Source organism: Erpetoichthys calabaricus, chromosome 17 (assembly GCF_900747795.2).
Source record: "Erpetoichthys calabaricus chromosome 17, fErpCal1.3, whole genome shotgun sequence".
Classification (NCBI taxonomy): domain Eukaryota; kingdom Metazoa; phylum Chordata; class Cladistia; order Polypteriformes; family Polypteridae; genus Erpetoichthys; species Erpetoichthys calabaricus.
In genome coordinates, this window is record NC_041410.2 from 95,606,529 (window position 1) to 95,618,766 (window position 12,238).

The 12,238-nt window shown below is 40.3% G+C and overlaps 1 protein-coding gene across 1 annotated transcript in view; it reads right to left on the minus strand.

Annotated features, from left to right (window-relative positions):
• kri1 (KRI1 homolog) overlaps positions 1 to 12,238 on the minus strand; it is a 42,973-nt gene that overhangs the window by 28,895 nt on the left and 1,840 nt on the right. Inside the window, exons 2-5 of the mRNA XM_028823584.2 lie at positions 7,455 to 7,528; positions 6,162 to 6,267; positions 5,801 to 5,903; positions 5,638 to 5,692 (exon numbers count right to left, since the gene is read on the minus strand). Coding sequence (XP_028679417.1) covers positions 5,638 to 5,692; positions 5,801 to 5,903; positions 6,162 to 6,267; positions 7,455 to 7,528 — 338 coding nt within the window. The remainder of the gene's footprint in view (positions 1 to 5,637; positions 5,693 to 5,800; positions 5,904 to 6,161; positions 6,268 to 7,454; positions 7,529 to 12,238) is intronic.

Consider the following 12,238-nt stretch of genomic DNA (forward strand, 5'->3'; position numbering starts at 1 on the left):
TTAAAAGGTTGCCAAGGTTTCTGCCTCAATTACGTGGCTCAGCAGCACGTTCCAGATCTATACAGTTGTCAGTAGGTGGGCAGGGACTAGGGAGCGGGGTCATCTGGCTCCATATCAATGAGGGCAGGGGATGGAATATTATGCTGTGCCACGTTATACAGCACAGTGCACACAATCATGATTGCCACAGACCTTTGCTGGGTAGTAGTCTTCCTCCTGATACACCCAGATACCTTCACCTGCATTTGTGGAGTCCTATGGTATGGTCCACAACTGAGCATGCAAAAAGAATATGAACTGGTAGAGCCCAATTCCAGGCAGCCCGTCTTTTTAATGCTGGGAGCAAATCAGCACACAGTTCCAAGAGAATGGCTCTTGGGCGGTGTAAGTCGGTTCATAAGCCAGTTACCAAGGGCAGACCCGCCGGTTCCTAAAAGTTCATTCCCTTTGTATATGACCATTTACATTGTCTTCAAACAGCAAATAAGCAAAGTTGTGTCGAACCATTAGACTATGCACAGGCAAATAGGGCATGAGCGTTCTGTACACAAGGAGTGAATCACACCGGTGTTTTTACTTGATATATTATTGACAACAAGGGATGATGTTGGTTTAAATCCTTAGAAGTAACAACAGGTAGCCGATATAAACAGAGGAATACCAGAACAATTAAATGCAAATATACAGCACTGGCCCTCTTAAAGGGCAATTAAAACAGAGTGTATATGTCATATTCATCACTTTGAGGTTTAATAGGTTTTTTTGTCGATGCATATTATGTCACGGATATGAATTATTACACGCGAGTCCTCAGAGCTGGTTTGGCTTACTTCCCTACTTGATCAACGTTTTCGTCATTTCTCACTTTTTCCAAAATGGTGGATATGCATACAGGTAGGTCAGAGTTGCCGTAAATGTACATTAAGTTCTTTTATAAATCCACAATTTTGCATAGAAGGCTACATACTCACAAAAATAGGCCCAAAATCTTTTATAATTCTGACACAAGGTGTTAAAATGTTAGCAATTCTTCTTTGACTGATTCTGGTTAGCATTTAGGCTCTGGCTTTTTTACTTTTTGGTTAACAACTCATTTCTGGTATTTAGACTTACAATGTCTCTCTTGGCCTCTCTAGTAATGTGCAGACAGAACACATGGAAGCTGACACTATCTCAAAGAAGAAAAACTCTACCTGCATCACATTTTTTCTTATTTAGTTTCCTGTAATTGGGATACGCAATTAAGCACTGCACCCCCACATCGGTTTCGTGATAGATTTAGCTGTGCTGTTACACATTTATTAGAGATTATGATCTTTACCGCAAAACTAAATTCTGTTATGAAGGAGATTGTCGTGACACTTTTTGCTTTATTAATGTTGTGTTTTTCTGGTCTTTCTCCTTACTTACTATGGGTTTGGATGCATCCTGAAGCCAACAGTGATGAATGCTTTTTGATTTAATAGTTAAAATATTTTGACATCTTTTTTCATCATTATGTTGTTCTTTCACAGGTGCTACAATTTTGTTTACAGTTGCCATAGCGTTGCTAAGGAAATGACCTGGAAGTGAACAACCTCAAACATCATTGCTGTGGTGGGATAAAAACAAAAACATTTTATACAAACGATGTAACTCAAAGTGCTTTAGAACATGAAGGGGTCAGCAATGCACACTCTCTAGCCATCCGAGATTGCGGAGAATTCCTTAAGACTTTGTGCAGTTTTCTTAGTTTCCATATCCCTCAGTAATGGACTTCCTGACTCAGACCTTTTACTTTGATTTTGGCTTTGTTTCTGGTTTTAAAACAAGTGTTTTTCTCTCCTAGTTTTGACCTTTGTGAGTCTCGTTTGTTTGACTATATCCATCTTCCAATTCTTTTTGGGAAAAGAAGTTTGGATTAAAAGAAAAAAAAAAAAAAAAAAACAACAACAGGTGGGCTTTCCTATACTGCAACTCAGCTAAACTGCTAGGGGGCTTTCATCTTGCATTGTGAGGAGTTTTCCTGTTGCAGAACATAATCAAATGCACTGGTTACATTTAATTAGGATTTTGTATTCCTCATGCTGTGCTTAGATTTACTGAATCATTATCACCAATTCTACAGAGGCGGTATTGGAAGAAAGGTAGGAAAACAATCCTAACAAATGGCACACTCAAGCACTCATTGACATGGCTCACAATAGGGCCAATCTGAAAACAATTATAACCCAATTGAGGAAGTTTTTTGGGAGTGAAAAGAAACCCGAGAACTGAAAACCTAGACATACCCCCCCCGTGCTGGGACAAAAACTCACATCCTTATCAAACTTCCACTTTGTAGCAAAGCAAAGGATCATGGAGTATTAAGGCCTGCTACTTGAAATTTGAAAAGCATGCAAGAAGTAAAGACTTATGGCACAACTGCACTTACAAATGGTAACATAGGCACTAAAACTTATACAATCCTGACTTGTTGCAATTTTGCAGAGGAAAAAAGAGAAACAAAAGGAGTACAAGTACTTGACTAAACACAAAAAACTGGTTTATACATTTATATATTCATTTACTTTCTAACTTGCATATCAAGTTCAGGCAGAACTGGGTGCAACACTGGAACCATGCACTGGCTTTCTGCCCATCACTTTAGAGCCCAAAATAAAAAAGCATGTGCATGACGAAAAGTAAAAGCATTAAGAAAATGTAGATATTAGATCTACAGTATACCTCCCCATTTCTGCTCCCAATTGGTTAAACAAAAGACAAAGTTATTTAACTCGTTTCTAAATGATAAACTGCTTGACAAAGGAAAACACATGGCAAAGTGAATTCTGAAAGAGTTCACTGTAAGCCATACAACTCATTGCCATTTTAAGACTGCAAACTTTTAAACGAATATTTGTAACTGAAAAGCAATTGCTATAAACTGACCACAATAAAGAGTATATCACCCCATCAATTCACACACTCATGTGGACAAGTCTTTCTACACAGTACGTTCCAATGGACAGGTTAATAAAGTTGGCCAACATCAAAACAGTTTCAGTAATACCACCAAATCAAAAGGTAGCTGGAGCTCTGGAAAAGAAGTAAAAGGCATGCAAGCTTTATTTGTGCTGACATTTGAAAAAGTTTTTCCAGTGCCATAAGTTTTATTACCATAGTACAGAGGTGTAAACACAAAGGAATCAGGTTCCAAAGGTCAAAATAGTCTGGTTCCATTGACACACAGTAAGATATGAAATGGCAAACTAAACTAACCTGCTGTACTAACCTGTATGAGTGACAGCATGTCATCTGCCAAGAGCAGAAGTACTTTTACTTTGCAGCTGGGCTAATCGATGGGAAGGACAAAGCAAATCAGTCCGGTCACCTACACTATTTCTCCAACATGTCCGAGACCACTCACCTTGGACACCCACTGGACAGGAGTAAACTGCTTCAAGGTTAACAGCAACAGACATGTAAAATATGGGAAAACGCGAGGACAACATTGCTACACAATGTTGACAATCCTTCTTGAGTGGTTCACATGATTTTGTAATTAATATTTTACTGAAACAACCCAGGAAAGTTACATTTCAATAGTATACAAGTTTAAGATAAATCTGGGGGTTTGGGTTAGAGAACACACACACAAAAATGTACAGACTTAACCAACTTCAGTACACTAAAAACAAACATTCTAAACTGAAATTTGTTTACCTCTACAAATCATTGCAACTCATACTGCTAGCAATTCCAAAGTGTTACAACATTTAAATGACATACCATTAGTAGCAGGAAGGGCTTTTAAATAAAACAATTCAGAAAAACCTGCGTTGAGTAATAGTCAATCAAGGGTTTTAAACTTTGAACTGAACCTCAGCAAACGCTCCTGCACTTTCTACAGAGAGTGTGTTCAGGGTTACCATGCAAGGATACAGCCCAGTGAAACCACTACAAGTGAACAACTGCTATAGGCCCTCATACTATTCACAACTTTAAAGCGCACAAAAGGGAGATCAATTTTCTAAACAGTTAGGAAAAAAACTGAAATTATTGTGCTGGACTGACAGTTAAATACTCAAGGAGAACAAGTCTGAAATTTCAAACAGACCAAAACCGAGCTTCAGTGTTTTTCCATTGTGATTTCTGCTAATAATACATTCTGTAAGTTTCTCTGTCTTCTCCACTTGTGAGTGGTAATTAGCACAGTCCAGGATAGAAATATATTCCATACATGCATTGGAATCTGAAAAGCCCTGTAGAACTTACAAATACAAGTTGAACCCATCCCTAATCTGAAATTCCTAAATCTGAAACTGAAACCACAGTTGCTAAGGCTGAAAGAATTGGCAGCTATGTTTACGAAAATATGAGGTGCAAAATATGCATTTGAAGAACAATGTGTCACACCTAGCTCAAAAGAGGTGCAAGGGACTGTCATTCTTGTTTCAGCCGCTACCGTTAGGGGCTGCCACAGCGGATCATCATCTTCCATATATTTCCTCGTCATCTTGCTCTGTCACACCCAGCACCTGCATGTTCTCTCACACCACATCCATAAACCTTCTCTTAGGCCTTCCTCTTTTCCTGGCAGCTCTATCGTTAACATCCTTTTCCCAATATGCCCAGCATCTCTCCTCTGCACATGTCCAAACCGACGCAATCTCAGTTCATAATAAACAGTCACAGAAGATGTGGATTTCAGCACTCAAAAAACCCAAGTAAGTAAATGCGTCTAAAACCACCAAGAGAACACAAACGAGTCTGGCCACTATCTATTTTCTAACTGCATATCTAAACAAGTAATGAAAGGAGGTTAACATGACTGTCCAATTAGAAATGCAAACATGTTGTCATGCCAGAATATAACCTCAGTGCTTTAACACGCAGCATACGCTTAGACAACAATGCCGAGCTGAACTGTTTGCTGCTCTTCATGCCATATAGTGATGCAATAGCCAAAACAGAAAAACAGTGTATGGGAAAGAAGCACTTCTTAAAGATGTGGGGCCAAGTACCTGCAGTGGTCTACGAGTGCGTCTTGCTGTCTCTTCTGTCACACATTATTAATTAAGCTTCAGTTACCTTGTGCTGCCGAGATCCTGAATTGACAACAACTATTTCAGCTTTTATTTTCTCAGTGTCAAGTAGTTTAGTCTGCTTCTTTGCCATCTCCCTGAATCTCCGGTGGTTTAGAGTACATGGACTGAAGGAATTCAGGGCTGGCGTTTTAGGAACATGCAAAATATGAAATATATGGGGATATTGGCGGAGTGGTGGCTTGGAGGCTAGGGATGTGCTCTGGCAATCGGAAGGTTGCCAGTTTGAATCCCGTAAATGCCAAAACAGACTCTGTTGTGTTGGGCCCTTGAGCGAGGCCCTTAACCTGCAATTGCTGAGCGCTTTGAGTAGTGAGAAAAGCGCTATATAAATGCAAAGAATTTTTATTATTATTATTATTATATCCCAAAATCAAAATATATAGAAAATACTTCTGGTCCCAGGCATTTCGGATAAGGGATGCTGAAGTTGTACCTAATTCCAGTAGTTAAAAACTAATCAGATTCCTAATAAATTCGAGCATCCCCTAATAGTTAAAAGGGGACAAAAACAAATTTTCAACAAAATAAATCCTTTTCTAAAATCAAGTGGGTGTTTCGATAAATGTACCTCATTTATTTTCTGCTGTTCCTCATCATCACTTTCATCTTCATCTTCATACTTTCTACAAGCAAAAGCAGAAAGGTTAACAAACGAGCCCTACCATATTATACAATGACAGCCCAACCTTCCTTTACAAAAAAAAATAAATAAATAAATAAACTCAACTTACCCCCCCTTTTCCAAAATAACCTTCCTCTCATAGTCCTTCAGAAACATGGACTGTTCTTCCACTTTTTGCTTAGTGGAGCTCTTTGTACTCGTTGATGGCAGCTCTGAAGTACAAAGGATATCACTTTAACATTTACTTTGTCAATTGATTTGCAGCTCAGCTACATGGAAATGGCTTCTCTACAAATTAGAACTCATTGGACAATATTTTCAGCTCTATTTCTAGCTAACTTTACAAACATTTTCACATATTCTTATAAACAAGTTTAATCCCAAGCGTCTCTCTCACCCTGCTTGTCAGAACAATCTCTAGAGAATGGTCCTGAAGAATGCTAAGAAAGGAAATACTTCTATCGACATACCTTCGTCATTGTAAAATGTACAGTCTTTCTCATAAATTCTTGGGTCCTTCTGTTTCAACAAGGACAATGTCCTATAGAAATCTCTTTCCACCTTGGGATCAATCTCCTAGCAAAAGAAGAGAGGTGTATTCAATTTAATGTTTTGTCATTATCCCTTACAGTACAGCAAAAAACCCCTGTTGCCACCCACAATGGTGCAGAAAGAAGTAGCAAAAATACAGCACAGGGTGGAAAGGCACAGCAGACAAAACATGGAGAAAAGAGCAGTGACAATAGTAAACTCTAATATCAGTGTAATTTTAAAAGTACAAAGATATTTACAGAATATCTAATATTTATTAACCATGTATCAGCCAGAACCTGTAACATCACAAGGGCAAACCCATTAGTAGTGTGGATATTAAAGTAATAGACTCGCAACCACTCTGACAGGAATCAAGTAGAATGGCCTAAAGTACAGAGCAAGTCAAGTAGGGGAGCAGGCACTGGTACAGTGCATTGCCGCACCCACTACACGACGAAACAACTCAGGATCCCAGTTTGCAACCCCCCAGGCAGACACACGGCCCAGTCCCACCCTCTGGAAATGACCCTCTATCTGCCGCAGCCAGGTGTTATGTGGGCGACCCCTTGGCCTGGTCCAGCCACTTGGGTCCCCAACAATGAGGATCTTACAAGTTGGATCACCTTCAGGGGAAATGCACCACATGGCCGTAGTGCCGTAACTGACACTCCCTCACAATGTAGGTCATGTGCCTCATTCGGGACTCCATGAGCAACACAAAGTCAAACCAACGGTACCCAAGGATTTTCCGGAGAGACACATATGAAGGAGTCCAGTCTTCGTCTCAGGTCACTGGATAGTGTCCATATCTTGCAACCATATAGCAAGGCAGGAAGCACCAGGACTCTAAAGCCTATAAAAAGAAATCACCTCCTTTTAACTCCTCATTTTACTAACATTGAATCACCACAGATTTAAATTGGCTTTAACACTGACAATAAAGAGTCTTCTTCTGTTCATCAAAGTGAAAACTTCCAAGGAGGTGAATGCTGATCATAGACAATATATGCACTAACCTGCTGTGCAAGTATTAGAGAAACTGGCACAATTGATACTTACAGTATAGGGATGTACCCTGAAGCAATACGGAGATAAAAAGCAGCAGCCTGTTGTGGTAAATTAATAAGATTTCTAGCCATGATGAATTGCATTATTAAAACATGAACTTCAACTGATTTACACAAGAGTCTTAATAAGTGTGTTTAAATAAGACTTCATTAAATCCTTACCACTTCACTGCCCTCTTCTTCCTCTGATTCAGAGGTGTCCAGCTCATCCCCACTGTCACCATAGCGGTCCTTCACTATGACAAAGAGGTGGGAAAGTGGTTAACAATACAGGAACAACATACCCCAACAGTTTACCAGTACTTGCATTGCCAAATCCATAAAGCCTGCAAGTAGTGTCAAATTTAAACACTTCTCTAGCCTTTTGTAAATTAACAGAATTATTTGTCCACCACCTTCAGGTTTGGATCCTGATCCTTCCAAACTTGACAGCTACTTTCTTCTTTTTCTTCTTTCAGCTGCTCCCGTTAGGGGTTGCACAGCGGATCATCTTCCATACCTTTCTGTCCTCAGGCATCTTGCTCTGTTACACCCATCACCTGCATGTCCTCTCTCAGCACATCCATAAACCTTCACTTAGGCCTTCCTCTTCTCCTCTTGCCTTGCAGCTCTATCCTTAGCATCTTTCTCCCAATATGCCCAGCATCTCTCCTCTGCACATGTCCAAACCAACGCAATCTCACCTCTCTGACTTTGTCTCCCAACTGTCCAACTTGAGCTGACTCTCTAATGTCCTCATTTCTAATCCTGTCCATCCTCGTCACACCCAATGCAAATCTTAGCATCTTTAACTCTGCTACCTCCAGCTTGTCTCCTGCTTTCTGGTCAATGCCTACTTTAAAGGGCCAAAATTTCAATGGGAGCCCAGTACAAGCAAGATGTGATATTGTATCTTAAAATAAATGCAGTGATACCGATTACCAAAGCATACCCATACTCATTGAGAATGACAGCCTCCTTCACTATTCATGGAGTTAAATTCAAGTTTTCATATTAAACAAGGCACTGTGCCACCCACTATGGCCACAAAAATGCACTGTAAGGATTTCTGTTTAAGGAAAAAAAAGAGGAAGTACACCCATACTGGACACTTAAAATCTACAGTAAACATAAGTGGAGTCAAGCAAATAAATGAAAAAGTACACAATCCAACAAATACACAGATAATTAGAATAATACAGGCCGAGAGGAGTAGGCCACCTAAACAGGATGTTTATTATTCCAGGACAGGTGCAACATTCGATGCCAGACATGCATCATCTAGTTCCCAAAAGTTACAGGCCCATTTTGCACAAGGAAGATGCTTAAATCAAAATGCCAGGTAGATCAAAAGACTCTTTGATATTATTGTACAAATTCTTAAAACACGGAAGTAAACATAAGGTAATGGTTTTATTACCAGACTCTGAAACAAGGCCTGAACAACTTCCCTGGGCAGCGATGGCATTTCTCCTGTTTCTGTATAGCGTCACAATATTGATACCTACAGCTGTATCAGGAAGTCATCCTGACAGTTCATTAATCCATTTATAAATCATTTCCATTTGCTGTTAAGTGAACAATATCCATTTTTAACTGCAATGCTCTTTTGTGACATTAACTGAAATTAGAACAGTCTTGACAAAAAGAGGCCTCTCAGACCAAGAAGCTCTCAATCCCATTCATCCTATTTTTGCAAAATGACACCAAATTGAGTTTTGAAGGACACTAAAGTCCACCACACAAATTGCAGTTCGGTTTCTGTTTAATCTGACAGCCAGAATGATGACGACTGACTGAATTACAGCAGGTAAACATTTACATTGATTTTTAACCATTTCTTACTTCCTTTGTTTTGAGGATAAATTACATAAAAGTAACAGTGTGCAGCATCTGACAACTATAAGGATAATGGATGTGGCGGCTTAAAGGTTCTCTTGACTGTATATTAATATGGAAATAGATTCATTTTTCCTAGCACAGTAGCAAGCTACAGCGAGGACAATGCAGATCTTTCCACATTCAGTTTGGAGTCTAATTAGTGCCCTTTAAAATGATGAAGTAGCCTGTGTTACAATTACTATTAATGCAGTAAAACATTCTTCTTGCTGGCATTCATTGTGAAAAATTGTAGTGCTGCCACATAAACATAAAAATTTTTCTGCTGTTGCTAGGATTTTGTGGGGATTGTACTTACAGACGGAGATTGACAGTGTTACCCCAGAGGTGTGACATTACGGTTTTCTTTTTTTTTTTGTTTCGGGGAGCAATATGTGTTTAAAGGAAGAGAGGACAGCCAAGTAGAAGACGGTGGGGTGCTTGGAAATTGAACAAAGCAGAACAGCATCTGCCTGGGCCATGAGACGAAGTCCTGGAGCTTCTAAAGTCCTGACAGTGACGTGGTGGCTTCGGGCTACTGGGTTCTCACACAGCGATACATTTGGATTGTCTAGTGGCACCGAAAGCACACTATTTATAACCCTAGGTATGTTTAGTCAAAGAACGGGTGATATCAAGATGTATACTGCCCTGATCCTCAGACAGGGCACCATCTTGTAATAATTCAGCCTGCCACGCTGACCTACCTGTCCTACTTTGCAGTAGATGATATAAAGGATAGGCCAATATCACACTCTGTAGACTTATCATTCACAATAAGGCGTGTACGGGGGGCTCTACAGGCTGTCATATTGGCCTATCCTTTTTATCATCTACTGCAAAGTAGGACAGGTTAGTGGTAACGATCGTCCCGGGTCAGCGTGGTGGGCTGAATTGTTACAAAATCACCTCAAGAAGAGGACTTCTACATTTTATACAACTCAACATGCCCACGTTCCAAATGCAATCCCCAAAGATCAAGGCCATAAAGCCTATCTTGAACCATGAATCAGAGCGGCCAGTACATCACAGCACACGCAAACACACACCAGACAATACCAAAGTATGATCTTCAGCACATATTAGGAAAACAAGCCAAGATATGCCTTTTATGGACAGGTTTTTAAACAGAACGATTCATTTTTTTTTAATGTATTGCCTTTCACAAAGAACAAGCTCAGAGAACAACAAACCTTTATTTTATAAAGCACCATTCTATAACAAACAGCATCCCGAGGCACTAGACAAGCACAGATACGCTGCACATCTGTTTCCATGTATTTTTTCGCAGTGGTCAGAGGCGACAACTCAACTGGCAATTTTGTGGTTAGGAATCCACTTCCTTAGGACCTACAGCACTGTATTACACTTATAAATGTGTAAAGAGTAGACAGATGTACCATCAAGCATACGCCATATCCATCTATTTGTTTTCCAAGCCTGTCTAGTCCACAGCAAAAACCAACCCGAACAAGCCGCCAGTATACTGCAGGCCTTCAAAACCTAGCAAACCCATTCTCAGAGGTCTCTTTAATCCAACTTGGGATCACAGGGGCCAGTGGCAGAACTGGGTACAAGGAAGAAACCAGCTTAGGAGTGTGGGGCCAGTCATAAAAATAAGAAAAAACAGATTAAGATTATAAATCACATTAATAATATAATTGAACGCTAATAGGAATAATAATGTAACTGTAAAATATATTAAAACAAGTGATCATCATCATTTGGCACTGCAGTAAAGAAGCATTAAGTTATATTGAAGAACAAAAAGTGTTCTCTTTCTTGGGAATAGAAAGCTCAAACTCAAGCTGGCCCATGCTGACTGGCTACAAGGCCACCCTTCATCAACATTCTGAAAAGTCCCACTGGGCAGGACTGCAGACTGAAGGTTTTTGAAATGTTATGATGGTCTAGGAATACCTCTGTGCCCCATGATGCCACATTCCATGCTCATATCCCTAAAATCTCTTTGGCAAATAATAGCAAAAGAAATTTTACAAATGAGGTGGCCTTTCATTTTGTCAATATCTGATCCAGACCGTTTATAAATGTCACAGTAATCGCTTAAAACAAAATCACTGGATAATTTATTTCTCCAGTGATGAATTACATTCATTTTTTCCCTCAGAATTCTGCACACAACACCCCATAATAACAACATGAAAAAAGTTTACTTGAGGTTTTTGCTAATTTATTAAAAATAAAAAAACGGAGAAATCCCATGTCCATAAGTATTCACAGCCTTTGCTCAATACTTTGTCGATGCACCTTTGGCAGCAATTACAGCCTCAAGTCTTGTTGAATATGATGCCACAAGCTTGGCACACCTATCCTTGGCCAGTTTCGCCCATTCCTCTTTGCAGCACCTCTCAAGCTTCATCAGGTTGGATAGGAAGCGTCGGTGCACAGCCATTTTAAGATCTCTCCAGAGATGTTCAATCAGATTCAAGTCTGGGCTCTGGCTGGGCCACTCAAGGACATTCACAGAGTTGTCCTGAAGCCACTCCTTTGATATCTTGGCTGTGTGCTTAGGGTTGTTGTCCTGCTGAAAGATGAACCGTCGCCCCAGTCTGAGGTCAAGAGCGCTCTGGAGCAGGTATTCATCCAGGATGTCTCTGTACATTGCTGCAGTCATCTTTCCCTTTAACCTGACTAGTCTTCCAGTTCCTGCAGCTGAAAAACTTCCCCACAGCATGATGCTGCCACCACCATGCTTCACTGTAGGGATGGTGCCAGGTTTCCTCCAAACGTGACGCCTGGCATTCACACCAAAGAGTTCAATCTTTGTCTCATCAGACCAGAGAATTTTCTTTCTCATGATCAGAGAGTCCTTCAGGTGCCTTTTGGCAAACTCCAGGTGGGCTGCCATGTGCCTTTTACTAAGGAGTGGCTTCTGTCTGGCTACTCTACTATACAGGAATGATTGGTGGATTGCTGCAGAGATGATTGTCCTTCTGGAAGGTTTTCCTCTCTCTACAGAGGACCTCTGGAGCTCTGACAGAGTGACCATCGGGTTCTTGGTCACCTCCCTGACTAAGGCCCTTCTCCCCCAATCTCTCAGTTTAGATGGCCGGCCAGCTCTAGGAAGA